Source organism: Rousettus aegyptiacus, unplaced genomic scaffold (genome assembly GCF_014176215.1).
Source record: "Rousettus aegyptiacus isolate mRouAeg1 unplaced genomic scaffold, mRouAeg1.p scaffold_m13_p_6, whole genome shotgun sequence".
Lineage (NCBI taxonomy): Eukaryota > Metazoa > Chordata > Mammalia > Chiroptera > Pteropodidae > Rousettus > Rousettus aegyptiacus.
In genome coordinates this window covers 40911563-40927703 of record NW_023416309.1, presented here as the reverse complement: position 1 = coordinate 40927703, position 16141 = coordinate 40911563, and the positions used below count along the sequence as shown (strand labels likewise).

Sequence of the window (16141 nt, the reverse complement as noted above, 5' to 3'; positions counted from 1 at the left end):
TTGGGGGTTGGGGGTGTTGGAAATAGCTGGAAGGATCGACCTCTGCTAAGATAGAGCCACGTAGGCGCGCTCCACCTCCGGCCGCGCACCTTCTCCCCATCCGCTTTGTTAGCGCCTCTGCGCCTGCGCAGTGCGACAAATCTGGCGCTGTCCCCTTCAGCACCACGCGGAGCCCTCGCCTCCCCTCCCCGCGGTGAGCCCCGCGCGCCCCGGCCTCACACGTCCTCGCGCCCCCAGATCGCCCAAATAGACCCCTTCTTCCTTCCGAGGTCACCATCTGCCTGCCCTGGCTTTCCCAAGGAGAGCAGTGGCCATAGTAACGGCATCTTCTTAAAATAGCTGGTCCCCCTTTTACCTTTGCCAAGGGCACAAGGGTTGCCTGTCCCTCACTTCCTTCAGTCCCGGCATCTTTCTGTCAAACCTCTTACCCCTAGACGGGCAGGACACCTAATTCAGGGAGCAAGGAAGTTCTTCCTGAAGTCTGACTAACATCCCTCCTACTGCATCCTGGGCGAGTTGTCAGGGTTGTATATCCTGGGTCCGAGACTCAGAACCCCCGCAGTGTTTGAGGCGGTGTTTCCTAAATCTCTCTTCCATAAATTGATGGTTACTGGATTAAGGGGGCGGGTCTGGTCTACACCCATACCGTGTGTTTGGTGCGGCCGCGTGCTCGTGGGGGCGGGAGCGCGTTTAACATGTAACAGGTCATGTGGCAACCTCCTAGGGACACGCGTGGGGTCTGGAGCGGGACACGCGTGTGCAGCTGGGTCCTGGCTCAGGGGGCGGTGGGCGAGAGGGACGTGTAACGGTTGGGGTGGGGCATGTGAAGGTCTGGGGAATAGAACCAGGGGTTGCTTACGTCCTACCCTCGACAGGGGCGGGTCTCAGGTTGGCGGGAGAGCCCAGCAGGGGACCTAACGTGGAGACGTGGAGACGGAAGGCAGCCTCCCAGGGATAAGGGCCCTGGGAGAGGGTGGGAGGGTGGATTGGCGGGGTGGGATTAGCTCTGTGGGAGCCTCGCGGAGGGGGGAGGAGGAGGGACTGAGAAGCGGGCGGGCCTGGAGAGAGCCAGAGCAAGCGGGAGCCGCGCTGCCTTCACAGCTGAGCTGGGCCCAGCCTCACCCCTTCCTCTCCTCGGCCCCAGCTCCAGGCGAGCAGCGGTGAGTACTGAGGCAGCTGGAAGTCCGGGCTGCACTGGGGATATGCTGGGCCCGTGATTGAGCTTCAGGAACCTGTCAGGGTTGATGCTCCTGACCTCTGCCCCTACCCTGCATTGCCGCCAGAAGCCCCTTTATGCATTTTTGGTCCCTCCTGGGCTGGACAAGATCTGTCATACCCCTGGGAGGAGAAGAGGAGGAAAGGGGTCTTGTGCAGCCTCCCACTCCAGAGACCAGTGACTGGTGGGGGTTGGGGAAGAGGGTGTGTGTCCCTGTTTAAGTATGCATGTAAGTGTGCATCTGTATTTGTCTGTGATGGTGACCACTAGGTCTCTGTAACTGATATGTCTATGTGTCTGTGTGCATTGGAGAATGAGGGCCTGTGTGTATATTTGGATCTCTTTGTGTGTTCCTGTTGACAGTGCGTGTGTAAAACAAGCATGTGCTTTTCCATTACACACATATTTGTTATGACTGTGAGAGTGTATGAGGGTGTGTCTTTGAGAGTGTGTTTGTGCCTGTGTGTGTGCTGGAAGATGGAGCTTATGAATGTGTTTAACTGTACTGACATGTTTTCCCTTAAGTATGTGTGTGTGCGTGTGTGTGTGCACCTGTATGGAAAACAAGAATGTCCCTTTCCCATTCAGCATGTATGTATGGGTAGCAGCCTCTGTTCAGGGCTTTTTCCTCCCCTTTACACTATGCCTCTCAGTCCCTCATGGTCCCTATATAATCCCTCTCCCCCCCCATTCTTCTTTCTTCTCCTTCCAGGGAGCCTAAGTTGGGGGCTCCTTAAAAGGGACTGTGGGAGACTCGTGGCTGTATGATAGTGATGGCTGGCTGTCATTCCTGGTCCAGAGGGTTGGATACCAGCCTTGCTCCTCCCCCACCAAAAAAGTAGCTCCAAAATGCTACAGGGACTCTGGGCTCACTCACCTTCTGAAATAGCTTCCTCTGTCCTTCCAGGGTGGGGCTCAGGGTCCCCAGGCAGTAGGAGAGGGTCCAGAGGCATGTAGGAGGGAACGATTTTCTCCTCAGGCCCCCATGGAAGTAGCCCAAGCAGGAGGCCTGATCATTCCCAAGGGTGGGATCAATGATGCCTTATTCCCAGGATGGGCTAGGTCCCTGGTGCTCAGCAGCCCCAGCCAGCTTTCACTTCCTTGTCTCTGCTTTCCTGCCCATTCAACTTCCCAGCAGTTCATCCCCCTGCTCCCCTTCCTCTCTTGCAGGCCTGTCTGAAGAGCATGCTGCCTCCTCACTCCCCACCTGGCTTCGCCATCCCTGCCCCCCCCAGCCTGACCCCCGGCCCCAGCATGGCCCAGAGTGCCATGCGCTTCTGTTCGGAAGGCGACTGTGCCATCTCCCCGCCACGATGCCCACGCCGCTGGCTCCCCGAAGGCCCCGTGCCCCAGAGTCCCCCGGCCAGCATGTATGGCAGCACTGGCTCCCTGCTACGGCGAGTGGCAGGTCCAGGTCCCCGAGGCCGGGAACTGGGACGTGTTACAGCACCCTGTACACCCCTGCGTGGCCCCCCCTCACCCCGCGTTGTTCCCTCACCCCGGGTACCCTCTTCGCCCACTGGGCAGCCTCCACCAGGGACCCGGAGCTCTGTGGTCATATTCCGCTTTGTGGAGAAGGCGAGTGTGAGGCCACTGAATGGGTTACCTGCTCCTGGAGGCTTGAGTCGGAGCTGGGACCTAGGTGAGGTTTCTCCTCCCAGGCCCACCCCAGCCCTTGGGCCTGGTTCCAACCGGAAGTTATGGCTGGAAGCATCTACTTCAGACCCACTCCCTGCCAGAGGAGGCTCAGCTTTGCCTGGCAGCCAAGGTCTTTTACGAGGGCCTCCAGTCCAAACTCAGGTTGGGACAGATGGTCTTTACTCCTCTCTCCCCAATGGGCTGGGGGGGCCCTCTGAGCACCTAGCCACATTATATCGAGGACCTGCTGACACTGGACTCCTGAACCAGGTATGTGACCTCCTTTGGCCTCCCTAGAACCCATGTCTCAGTGAAGGGGAAAGACTTGGCCCCCTTGGTGGTTTGGGGCCTGTGGGTTAGTCTCTCCGAGTCCTTCAGTCTATGCTAAATCTGTCTCTTTCTTGCCCTCTGTGATTGTCTCTGTGTCTCTGCACCTCCATTTCTCTCCCTGTGTGTGTTTTTTTCTGTTTCTATCCCATGTTCTTGTATCTGTGTATGTCTGCTTTTATCTCTGGGTACCTGTGTCTCTCTCCCTCCTTGGCTTAGGGGGACACCTGGTCCTCACCCAGGGAAGTCTCCTCTCATGCTCAGAGAATCGCTAGAGCCAAATGGGAATTCTTCTATGGCTCCTTGGACCCCCCCAGCTCAGGTAAGGCCTGGGACTGAGGCAAGGAGAACAGAACAGGGCCTTCTCCACAGCAGCTGAGGTATGGTAGGGAGCCTTTTTTAAAGCCTCCCCAATCCTTTCCTTGGCTCCTAAGTAAGCTAATGCCTCTCCAGGCCTCAATCTTTCCATCTGTGTTAGGATGGGGGGTTGTGGGATGGCAGCTGGGTTGGACGCATGCAGGAAGCTGGGGAGTGGAGGAAAGGGTGGTTGGTAGGATATCAAGGGTCAGTCCCTGGAGTAGAAAGAGGCTGGTCTGAGGGCCCTCAAAATTATTTGACAAGAACTTGATTTGAAATGAGCTCCACTGGCATCAGAAACAAGCTGAGTTTGTAGCAGCAGGAATGGTGGCAAGAATCTGAAAGAACTTCCTGCCAATATGAGGCAGTTGGGGAGAGTTCTCTCCTAGAACAGTCAGGACAGGAAGCTGACTTGAATAACCTCCTGACTGTGATGCCTGTGCATACTGCAGGTGCTAAGCCCCCAGAGCAGGCCCCCCCATCTCTACCCGTGGTGGGCTCAGGGAAGGGCTCTGGGGTAGCTGTGGGGAGAGCAGCCAAGTACTCTGAGACGGACCTGGACACGGTGCCCCTGAGGTGCTACCACGAGACCGACATCGACGAAGTGCTGGCTGAGCGGGAGGAGGCTGACTCAGCCATTGAGAGTCAGCCCAGCTCCGAGGGTCCGCCTGGCACTACCTGCCCACCTGCCCCACGTTCCAGCCCTTGCCTTGGCCCTCATCCCAGCCTGGGAAGTGGCAATGAGGACGAGGATGAGGCAGGTGGGGAAGAGGAAGTGGACGACGAAGTGTTTGAGGCCTCAGAGGGGGCCCGGTGAGTGGGGGAGTGGGAAAGGATAGTGGCTTGCTCCTTCCCACTGGCCCAGAGGCAGAGCTGGGGTCAAAGGGACTGGGATAGAGGTGAGGGTGGGATTGGGAGGGCCAGACCCAAGCTGGTAGTACCAACAGGGTGGTGTGGCAGGAGATTCTGGACAGAGGCCTGAGGTCTGGCCGAACAGTGGGGATGTGGAGGGCATCAGCAAGAACCCAGGAGGGTAAGGGGCAGCCAGGATAGAGGAAAGAGGTTCTAGTGAAGAACAAGACAGAGTGAGAGGCAAGAGGCAGGAATCAAGCCCAAGGGTATGGGAGCATCAATCTGAATCCTGGATCTTGGCGGGAGAGTGGGGAATGTGGGGGCTTTCCTCTCCGTCTCACACCCCACTGCAGCTTGGAGCCTCATCTTCTTCTCCTAAGATGTTGCCAGAAATAGAAATGGGATGGCAGGAGGGGAGAGGATCAGGGAGGAGGAGAAAGGGAGATTAGCAGGGAGGGAGAGAGGAAGGAGATTGGGTGCTAGGGACGGGTAGGGATGGGGTGCCCCAGAGATACTGAATAGCTTGGAGGACCTCTGGTGGGGTCCCTCTACCCAGGTGTCTTTTTAGGGGGTACAGACCTGTGAAAAGGAGATGATAATCCCCTTTACAGAGTCTGTATGAAAGTTCAATGAAAGGCTACCTGAGGGTCCTCTGGGCCCCTGATCAGAGATTCTCCCTGCCTCTGCAGGCCAGGCATCCAGATGTCTCACCCTGGGCCTCTCAAGTCACCTGTGCCCTTTCTACCTGGGACCAGCCCCTCAGCTGATGGGCCTGACTCTTTCAGTTGTGTGTTTGAAGCCATCTTGGAGTCACACCGGGCCAAAGGCACCTCCTACACCAGCCTCGCCTCACTGGAGGCCCTGGCCTCACCTGGCCCAACCCAGAGCCCCTTCTTCACGTTTGAGCTGCCTCCCCAACCTCCTGCCCCCCGGCCTGACCCAACTCCTCCTGCCCCACTTGCCCCTCTTGAACCGGATTCTGGTACCAGTTCTGCTGCCGATGGGCCTTGGACACAGAGAGGGGAGGAAGAGGAGGCAGAAGCTGTAGCCAAGCAGGCCCTAGGGAGGGAGACCCCTAGTCCCTGCCACTCAGAAGACAGCTTTGGGCTGGGGGCAGCACCCCTGGGCAGGTGAGTGATTCCTTTGGTTTCTCAGACCTGAGGTCCCCTGGGCCCTAGGAACAGCTGTTCCAAAGGACAGAGTCTGAGTGTGAAGATGTAGTTTTTATTCCTGATACCTGATGGGGTGCTTAGGGGATGCAGATATCTGTTTTCCCATTTGGAAGACTACTTCTACTGGCTGTGAAGGGGAGCCCCTCACAGTCAACCCCCTTGGTCTCAGATCCAGTGACTTGAGAAACCGTGATTCAGGATTGAAGGGTGCCCAAAGAATAGGCTCCTCTCTCTCCAGGAGGGCCCTTTCCTTCCCAGATAGAGCCTCTAATCTGCTTGGAATATCCGTCACCTTACCAGCCTGGAGGCTTCTCCCAAAGATGAAGCCACCAGCCTCTCCCATTGCCTCCCTCCCATGTCACTTCCCCTCTCCAATCGGGAGTCTCTCACCCTTCTCCAGGAAGTCCATTCACCATTCCAACCTTTCTGCTCTCCCCTCTGCCAGCTACCCTCTCAGTCATGGAAGCCATGGCAACAGGAGGGGGTGGCCAGGGAGACAGGGTTGCCTAGCAACCAGGAGTTTCCGGCCTCTGTCTCTGGGTGACAGGTGGCTTTGCCAGTAGAGCAGCTGGAGTGGGAAGGGAAGGAGAGGAGGAGACAGGGAATGGGGGGAGTGGACTCTGACCCCCAGAACCCTCTACCCTAGAGACTGTTTCTTTGTCAGTGAAAGAGAAAGAGCAAGAAGAAAGCTCGTCTCCCTAAAAGGATTGAGGAAGAAAGACATAGGAGCAGGAAGGTGTCCATGCTGCCCTTAAATCTTTGACCATCTAGTGTTCCTCTCTGACATCCTACCTATGCCACCTTTGCCTATATTCTCAGACATAAAAGACTATGTTCTGAGTACAGCCAATGTGGGGATGGGGCATCTATGTCTAATAACAAACTTAGGGAGCTTTGGGGAAGCAGCCAGAACTCCCACAGCAGCAAGATGTATGTGGGTTAGACTAGAGGCAGGACTTTCCACAGAGAGGTGGTAATGATAGAGTAGGCTGATGGAGGAAACCTGTACAATCTCCTTCTCTGGGGAAAAGAAAATGTCTTCCCTGTGTCCCAGTCTCCTCTTCTCTGTCTTCCGGGTCTGGAGGCAGAGGAAGGATCTGGATGGCCTCTGAGAGCCTGCCCCACCTCTGAGCTGGTGTTCTACCCTGGCAGCGAACCACCCCTGAGCCAGCTGGTGTCCGACTCAGACTCAGAGCTGGACAGCACAGAGCGGCTGGCCCTGGGAAGCACAGACACCTTGTCCAATGGACAGAAAGCAGACCTGGAGGCCGCGCAGCGCCTAGCTAAGAGGCTGTACCGGCTAGATGGCTTCAGGAAGGCTGATGTGGCCCGGCACCTGGGCAAGAAGTAAAGCCACCGGGCTGCTATTGAGAAGGGGGGAGGGGGATGCAACCTGTGGGCAGCACCTCCACATCCCCTCTATCTAATGCTCCCAGATCTCTAGGTAATCCCCACCTGGCCCCTTGACACTGCCATTTGAGACTCTATTTGTCTCTCTGCTCTGCCCACAGCAATGACTTCAGCAAACTGGTGGCTGGCGAGTACCTCAAGTTCTTTGTCTTCACAGGCATGACTCTGGACCAAGCTCTCAGGTGGGTGTCGAGCCCTCTGAGAGAAGGCCTGGTTTGCAGAGCCTCAGCTATGCCTCCTCAGCTTGTGCCTCCCCTAAGCTGCCCTGACATCACCCTCCCCGAGCTGGCTGGGCATGGCCAAGAGCTAGGGCTTCCTGGTCAGGGGACCATGGATGGGGGTGACATGCTCTCTCTTCTTTCCTCCCCAGGGTATTTCTGAAGGAGCTGGCTTTAATGGGTGAGACCCAGGAACGGGAGCGTGTGCTGGCTCACTTCTCCCAGAGATACTTCCAGTGCAACCCTGGAGCCCTGTCCTCAGAGGGTGAGGAGGCCAGGGGCAGGGCTTTCCTGGCTGGTCGTTGAGGCAAATGGACATTGTGTGTGTGCATAGAAGCATGAGTGTGTGTGCAGGAATGAACAAATGCATAAGCTTGCAGACGTGAACATGCATGTGTGCAGACAGTTTCGACGTGGCTGCATGGATGTGGAACTATGCATGTCACAGGCATATTGTTAGGGTCTAGCATGTGTTGTGAAAGGCAGGTGGCAGGTGTGTTTGCATGTCATTGTTCACATACATGGGCATGACAGTGCTTGTCTTGAGTGGAGATTTTGTTTGGTTGCATTAGTCCACAAAACTGTGTGGGGCCCACTTGCTTGCATTAAGTGCAGCAACACAGAGGCATGTAGCTGTTGGGGGGCAAGCAGTGGGCAGCCCCTAGCACCACGGGGAGCTAGGGAGGATGAACTGAGAAGAGTAAGGTCTTTTCTGACAGATCTGCTGGATGAGAGTCTTTGCTTGGGGGGCAGTTCACTACTGGGGTTCAGAACTTACAAAAGGGAAGTTGTGGGCCCAAAGGGGTCTTAAAAGGGGGCAAGAGATGAGCCGGAAGGCTGAGAAAAATAGCTGTGAGAAGAGTCCCTGTGAGGTCACTGAGGTTGAATGTCAACTCTCTCCTAGATGGTGCACATACTCTGACTTGTGCCCTCATGCTACTCAATACTGATCTCCACGGACACGTGAGTGGGGTCTGATGGGAGGGAGCCCAGAAAATAGACCCCATCCAGAGATGTTAAGGCCTGGGAAGCGAAAGGCGCTCCCCAAGTTCACAGGCCTCTGTTCCCTTCCTTAGAATATCGGGAAGCGCATGACCTGTGGAGACTTCATCGGGAACCTGGAGGGCCTCAACGAAGGCGGAGACTTCCCCAGGGAGCTGCTCAAGGTTGGGGGTGGGGCAGGATACAGGTTGCTGGAGGGGAGGGATAGGGGGAACCTATCAGTGTTCCAGGGAGGGGAGGTGAAGGGCCTACCGGCCCCCCAGCTCCTGTTGAAGGAGCCTTGACTCTTCGGACAGCGTGGGGGACGGCCCCTTCCTCCAGCTCCACATACAGGCTCTCCAGGTACATGCACACTTGTGTGTGCAGTTTGGCTGCACAGGGAGGGAAGGGGAGGTAGCTTTTGAAAACACATGATCAGGAAGCCCTGGACCCTGCATTCGCCTTCATCAATGCCCCTCTCCAGTGTTCACTGAAGATGAGAGGTGTCCCTGCACGAGGGTGGGGTAGGTGGCACACAAGTACACTGCTTCGCTCCTCCCCAGCCACTCCTCTGCCCCAGGGAATAACGTCACTAAGGCCATCCTGGTTCTACTGCCAGAAGGTAGAGGGGCCTGAGAGGAGCAAAAGCTTTTTAAAGGTCTGGCAATGAGCCAAACTATTGCCAAACTAGGACTAGATACTGTGCTTCTGGTTCCTTTGTGGGCAGGCCCAGTGGCCCGGCACCAGCACTTGAGGGGTTAGCTGCCCAGGGACTGATGTGAATGGGAGGAGGAGGCGGTGTCCTGGCCCCATGCAGTTCGCTCCTCTCCTTCATGGGTGGTGTTTCATCCTGGGAGGCCTGAACTCACTTCAAACTCCCAGGGTTGGCAAAGGGATCTTTTAGCCACCACATAAATGTGACTGCACAGGAGTGTTACTGGGCTTGTCTGTGAGCTTGGGCTGTGTTGGGTTTCTGGGTTTGGGAATGTGTCTCATTGGGGGCGTCCATTGTGAGTTGAGGGTATGCTTGAGTTGTAAATGTATGATTTGGGGTATTGGTGAATCAAGGGAGTTTGTCTGACTTAGGACGTGTTTGTGCTTTAGGGCTTATTTAGAGTGTGTGTAATGAGTTGGGGAGTAGGTTGGGTGTTTACGTGTGTTGTAGTGTACTTCTGTGAATTGGCTGTCTTACAACATGTGTCTGTGAGTAGAGGATGTATGTTTGTGGGTTAAAGACTAAATTTTGAGGTATGCATCTGAATTTGTAGTGTTCGTGAGTAGAAATGAATGTAAATTGGTGCATCTGGTTAGTTGAGTGTATGTCTTTAAACTGGGGTGTGTGTGCATGGGTTGGGCTATATACATGGGCGTTCGAGGTATTTGCGGCTCAGTGAGTTGGAAGAGGACAGTGTGCTTCCCAGGCTGCCTCCATCCTGTGCTGCCATCTCGCCTCATGGCCCCTCCTGGCTGGGTAAAAGAGGGCCGCAGGGAGGCATTTGGACCTCCACTCCCCCCGCCCTCCTCCCCGCCCCAACCCTGATATTCCAGGAGGGCGCTTCGGACCCTACAGGATCCACCCACCTTCCCAGCCCTGGGCCTAGGGCCTCCCAGCGCCACCCCCAGCATCCCTTGGGTAGCCTGTCCCCACACAGATGGCCCCCAGTGGCTTCCCCAGGCCCCTCCCCCGTGGCGGCGCACCGCGGACCCCCTTCTTGGTCGGATGCCTCCATTTTGCGCGGTCCCCGCCCCAGCCCTCACCCTCCCCTCCCTGTTGTCGCCCCCCTCCCGCTCGCCAAGCTGCAGAGCCGACAGCGCCACCGCCGCCGCGCGCTCCTGCGTCGGTGGGAGCGGGGCCGGGCTGAGGCCGGGCTGGGCCGCTCGTGCCGGCTGTCGGGGAATCTGACCGCGGGCCGTCCGGGGCCGAGGGTGGGCGGGGGGAATGGCCGGGGGCCGCCACGCGCCGGCCGGGCCAGCATGATCGGCGTCAACAGCATCCACAGCAGCGCCGGGCGGCTGCGCTCGCGCTCGCTCTGCTCGGTTCGCTACGGGCGCACCCACCGCGGCGCGGAGACCCTGTGCTACGGCTGGCCGCAGCGCTCGCGCAGTCTCAAGCCCGTGCTCTACACCGACCTGGTGGTCAGCCGCCTGCAGAGCCGCAAGAAGAAAAAGGCGGTGAGGGTGTTGGGGCGGCGGCCCACGCCAGGCTGGGGGGTGAACGAGGGGGTTGCCGAGGGCGGCTGAGGTTGAGGGGCGACTACGAGGCAGCAAAGGCAACATGAGCCAGGGGGTCATCCGTGTAGGGAGCTCAGCAGGGATGGAACCCATGGATAGCCAGGGATGGGCATGGTTTGGAGGGGGAAGGGCACAGACCCTTGGATCAAGGTGGGCGTCTCAAACTAAAGGGTCTTTGGGTCTTCTAGATGGGAGCATGAGAGGGGGTTCGCGGATGGGGTTTGCGACTTTGGAAGTCATACGGTTGGGGGCCAAAAGGGGCAGGGGATGAACTGGAAGGATGGAGACAAGGATTGTAGGTTGGATGTCAGTGGCCACATCAGCCTCTTGGCCAAGAGAGTTGGAGAGTGAGGGTTTAGGGGCCAAGCTATGCTTGAGTTTTGGCTGGGTGTATGCTGGGTGTATATGTGCATAAGACTGGGTTGTGCTGTGTGTGGGATGGAGGCTGTGAGGTGTACTCGACCCTGGACAGGGTGTGCACATGTGGGCTGCTTGGCATGGCAGTGGGCAGAGACAGAGTCAGAGAGTATGGTGTGTTAGGGGGTTGTATCCCATCACTAAGGTGCCGACGTCACCACTGCACCCAGCTGACACGCACACAGCATCACACGCCACACACTTAGCCTAACACACACATGCCGGGGACACACCCACTCACAGACAGGCTGTCAGAAGCACCCTCACAGTGGGAGGCACTAGTGTGGACTCACGTTGCAGGCCACTCCCAAGAGGAGGGGTCCTCTATTCTACTTTTGGAGCCCATTCTCTCCTCTGACCACCCCAAGGCCTCCATAGGCCCCTCAGACCAACTGTACAGAGGGGAAGTGACTGATTCAGGACCTCACGGAGAGTTTGGGGTGTATAGGGTTTGGAAACTAAAACTATTGCCTTTTAGACTAGTGTTCACTTTCCAATAACACGAAGTGTTCGAGTGGGCAAAGGGCTGAACCACCCTGGCATTTGGCCTGGTTGGGCAGTCTGGGTTGGGGAAAGGTCTCAGCCTGTCCTGGGGTTGGGTGCCATGAGAGTATGTTATCTATTACCCAAGGAAGGAAGTTACAGGGTGAGTCTATTTCCTGGGCCTGTGTTTCCTTGTGTTCTGTGTGGGTTTATTCTGTGGAAACAGACCCAAAGCACATGGTTTGGAAAAGGGGAGCTTCTTGGGCTGTTCTTTTCCATTCCCTTCAGAGCTGTGCTTCTCCCACCCAGGATCTCAGCAGGATGACCCCTTAACAGTAATAACAACAGTAAAGATATTAATAGCAGCTGTCATTTATTGTGCATCAACCATATGCCAGGATGCCCTATGCTAATTGCTATCTTTCATTAAATATGTATTACCATGTTTGTTCTCCCTCATGGATACTTGATCGAAGTCGTGCAACTAAAGTGGCAGAGCTGGGCCTGGGTCCTATTTCTCCATTCCAGAGCCTGCTCTTGGTCTTTACCCTCTGCTGCCCCCTTTCCCAGTTCTGTCTCCTCTGCCAGGTTGGGAAGGAGAGCTCTGAGCTCTAGTATTGGGGTACATGGTGCACCTCCTTCTAGGATTGACTCATACCACCCTGATTTGTTCCTCCCTCCCCAGGCCTTGTACAGCTCCATCAAGAATGAAAAATTGCAGTGGGCCATGTGAGTCCTGGGCTGTGGGGTGGGGTGGAGATGAGGAGTGGGGGAGGGTCAGCCTGGAGAGGCTGAGAGAACTGAGGTAGGCCCTGTGAGTCCTGGGCCCCTGGGAGAGGGGGTGTGGGTGAGGCTATGAGAGGCAATGAGGTAGCCTCACTTCCTTCTTTGGCGATACCTGCCTGGACTTGGGGTTCTGTGTCTTGTTTCTGGCTGGGTTGTTATGACAAGCTGGATTGGGATGGGTGGCCACTGTTGGCTGGGAGAATGGGTTCTGAAACAAAAAGGGGAGGTCCTTTGGCAACCCTAGTAGGAAAACAGAAGTCTCTGGAGGTAGGGCCCTGACCAGTAGTGTGAGCTCCCCCCACCCCCATTGGTCCTAGGGAGCCCAGAGTGTTACAGAGCACATTACCTACTCTTGGCAGTCCCAGTGAAAGCAGAATCAGGGTTAGTCTTGGAAGAGTCCGGTCTGAGAGAAGAGGTCCAGTTTTAGCCTTGGGTCCCCCAGTCAGGGTAGAGCTCTCAAGTAAACAGTCAACAGATCACTCATATTTCTTGGTATCTGCTGAGAGTCTAGTCACTGTTCAGTTTAGCTGGGAGCTCCCAGTAGGCAGGAGAGAAGACCTCAGAGGAAGCAGAGGTCAGGAATGTGGTACAAAAGACCAGGGGAAGCCTCTTAGAAGATTGGGACTTAGGCATAGCCTTAAAGGAGGGGAGGCATTTGGGGACAGAAAGGGAGTTGATATTTAGGAGGCAAATATGTAGTGGCTGAAATGAGTGTGGCATGGGGAGATGAAGAAGAGGCAGGCCTTGTGGGAATGGAGAGTGGAAGGAGCGTGTTGGCAGGGGTATAATATAGGCCTCATGTGGGAAGCAACAGGGAATGTGAAGGAGGTTCTTGAGCAAGGATGTGACCAGAAAGAAACAGACTTTTTACATGGTATCCGACAGAGCCTGCAGTCCAGAATGTGCTAGGGGACCACTAGGAAGCAGCTACTTCTGCCACCATTTAGCCAAGACACAAGCTATGAGCTGGCGCTGGGTGTGGTTGAGATAGCTGAGTCAGATATGTGTCTGTCCTGGTGGAGAAGGGTGCGAGGTTTGGGGGAGTGTGTGTGCAGAAATGGAGAGGATGGGGCTGGTTAGATGTGAGAGAAGAAAGGGACAGACATGGCCCTACCGTTGAGAGCTCTAATCTGAAGGAACTCTGCTGCCTCAAGGAGCCATGATCTGAGCAGGGAGACAGAGTTGCCCCTGGAGAGACCTGGTCTGAGGTGGGATCCATGGCTCCAGGAGTCTCAGGTTGAAGGGAGCCACATTTCTGAGAGCAGCAGTTTCCCCATCCCCATCTCTACAAGCAGTGGAGGAACTTTCCTGGGTGGGCAGAGGCCAGGATTGAAGGGTGGGGGGTTTGTGGCTCCATGGCCAGCCCTTTCTGAGGTGATCACACCTGCAGAGACGAGGAGGAGCTGAGACGCTCTCTGTCTGAGTTGGCCGACCCCAACCCCAAGGTCATCAAAAGGGTCAGCGGGGGCAGTGGCAGCGGCTCCAGCCCTTTCCTGGACCTGACTCCTGAGCCAGGGGCCGCAGTCTACAAGCACGGGGCCCTGGTGCGAAAGGTGCACGCAGATCCTGACTGCAGGAAGAGTACGTGGCCCAGTGGGGTCTGGGGATGGATGGGAGTGGGCCTGTCCCAGGACCTCTGTGACCTGTCTTCCTTCCCCCAGCACCTCGGGGCAAGAGGAGCTGGAAGAGCTTCCATGGGATCCTCAAGGGCATGATCCTCTACCTGCAGAAGGTACGGGGCCAGTCCAAGGGGTGGGGGCTGATCTGGCTCAGGGGAGTGGGTCTGAGCTGGGCTGGGCCAGGCTGGGACTGTGGCCAGGACGAGATGGGCGCCCCTGCAGGAGGAGTACCAGCCTGGGAAGACCCTATCAGAGGCAGAGCTTAAGAATGCCATCAGCATCCACCACGCACTGGCCACTCGTGCCAACGACTACAGCAAGAGGCCCCATGTGTTCTACCTGCGCACAGCTGACTGGAGAGTATTCCTCTTCCAGGCTCCGTGAGTGCCCTCTTCCTGCCTATCCCAACCTCTTCGCCCCACTCTCAACTTTTTTCACTCCTTTGTCCCTGGATTGCCTCTTCCTCAGTCCACATCCTGACCCCGGCCTGGCACCCCTGGCCAGGAACCCTCCCTGGGCTCAGGTCCCAAGTGGCTGTACCATCTCCTTAGGAGCCTGGAGCAGATGCAGTCCTGGATCACTCGCATCAATGTGGTGGCTGCCATGTTCTCTGCTCCCCCCTTCCCAGCTGCTGTTAGTTCCCAGAAGAAGTTCAGCCGCCCTCTGCTGCCCAGTGCTGCCACCCGCCTCTCTCAGGTACCCACAGTTCTGTCCACCTGGCCAGTGGGATAGAGTTGGGCTGGCCCACGCTGACTACACTCAAGGCTACCATGTATGATTATGTGGATGTCTAATGCACTGGGACGATGTCTGGGGGGCCTGAGTTTCAGCCTCTACTCCACATGCTATGCTGTGAACCCATACATAGTGCTTTGTTCATCCAAAGGAAGGGGCTCCTTTTAAATGAACTTGCATAAAGGCATTGTATGTGCTAGAGTGACCCTGACTGGGTTCCCTCTTGCTTCCAGGAGGAGCAGGTGCGAACCCACGAAGCCAAGCTGAAGATTATGGCGAGTGAATTGCAGGAGCACCGGGCGGCCCAACTGGGCAAGAAAGCCCGGGGTAAAGAGGCCGAGGAGCAGCGGCAAAAGGAGGCCTACCTGGAGTTTGAGGTGAGCCTCCCAGCCTAGGCACCTCTGTAGCACTTTTTTCCATTAGCAGGATCTCCATGTCCCCAAACTTAGGCTCCGACTAGTGGTTAAGGAAATGGACTCTTAAGAGTGGAACCAGGTGGGTGACCTTGGGTAGTTTGTTTAATCTCTCTCAGCTTCAGATTCCTCTTCTGTGGAACTGGAAGAATATTCTATACCCACTAGGGTAATGAAGGGCAATGTCTGTCAAGTGCTCAGTTTTCCTAACTCTGGTAAAGGTTTAAGAAACATTGTTAAAACTGGCAGTCTTGAAAGAGTCCAGAGAGGATCACCAACTACCAGGGTATCATGTCAGTACTTGGGGGCTTTAGAGGGGGGCAAGAAGCTGCCACCTCCTAGCCTACTTTAGTGTCCCTCCCTGGTCCAGACAGGGTAGAGATGGGGTGGGATGGGCAGAGGGTGGAGAGTGGGTTCACAGTCCCTGCCCCTCTGCCTCAGAAATCCCGCTATGGCACATATGCAGCACTGCTTCGGGTCAAGCTGAAGGCGGGCAGTGAAGAGCTGGATGCAGTAGAGGCAGCACTGGCCCAGGCCGGGAGCACAGAGGATGGAGTCTTCCCACCTCACTCCAGTCCCTCCCTGCAGCCCAAAACCTCCAGCCAGCCCCAGGCTCAGTGTCATGGCTCAGAGCCTCGAACAGGGGCAGGCAGTAGGCGGCGGAAGCCCTGAGTTGGGGGTGGGCATGCGGGGGTGGTGCCTGCTGGGTACCTGCTGGGCCCGGGGCTGGCCTCGGGCCACCCCTGAGGGCTCCTCAGCCCAAGGCCCGACCGCGCCGGACGCGGTGTCCGGGGCAGGGCAGGGCTAGGGCATTGGCCTCGGGAGCCTAGGCTAAGGGCCCCTCTAAGTTGACCCCCTTTTTGTGATAATGTTTTGCACTTTTCGTACTGGGGGCCGGGGTGGGAGGGGCCAGGACCCCTGGACTTTTGATGCTTTTTTTTTGTGGGGGAGGCCTGACAACTTTTCCGCTTTCTGCTGAGACCATCCCCACCCCTGACACCAGCAATCCCCCTCCATCTTGGGGCCTGGCTCAGACAGAGACCAGGAGTTGGAGCTGAGCTGGTTTTCCCTTCTTTCTCCCCGAGGGCTCACCCTCTCTCTTTCCAGAAGTGGAGGAAGGGTGTCCATGCCCAGGCCCCCATACACAGGCCAGGGGCAGCATGGCCTTGCTTTCCCTCCTTCAGTGGGTCCTGCCCTTTGTACAGCCTCCACCCTCATTAAAATTGCTCTGGACTTGCTGGTTGGACCTCTTCTCTCCAGTGCCTGCTTGGGGCCAGGGTAGGAC

The 16141-nt window shown here is 56.6% G+C and overlaps 1 protein-coding gene across 3 annotated transcripts; it reads left to right on the top strand.

Moving 5' to 3' along the window:
• Positions 1-111: 111 nt before the first annotated feature.
• PSD (pleckstrin and Sec7 domain containing) lies at positions 112-16094 on the top strand. Of its 3 annotated transcripts, none has more exons than XM_016154541.2 (17): positions 112-193; positions 2387-3124; positions 3401-3503; positions 3991-4351; positions 5080-5520; positions 6715-6909; positions 7074-7154; positions 7343-7455; positions 8095-8153; positions 8267-8356; positions 11989-12032; positions 13480-13670; positions 13751-13821; positions 13931-14088; positions 14260-14404; positions 14677-14820; positions 15298-16094. In XM_016154541.2, the coding sequence occupies exons 2-17, from the start codon at positions 2402-2404 to the stop codon at positions 15526-15528; spliced, it is 3150 nt and encodes a 1049-aa protein (XP_016010027.2). In that variant the 5' UTR covers positions 112-193; positions 2387-2401; the 3' UTR covers positions 15529-16094. The 3 variants fall into 3 exon arrangements, with proteins under 3 accessions (XP_016010027.2, XP_016010026.2, XP_016010028.2); XM_016154540.2 differs by lacking the exon at positions 112-193 and adding an exon at positions 696-1160; XM_016154542.2 differs by lacking the exons at positions 112-193; positions 6715-6909 and adding an exon at positions 1034-1160.
• The last annotated feature ends 47 nt before the right edge of the window (positions 16095-16141 follow it).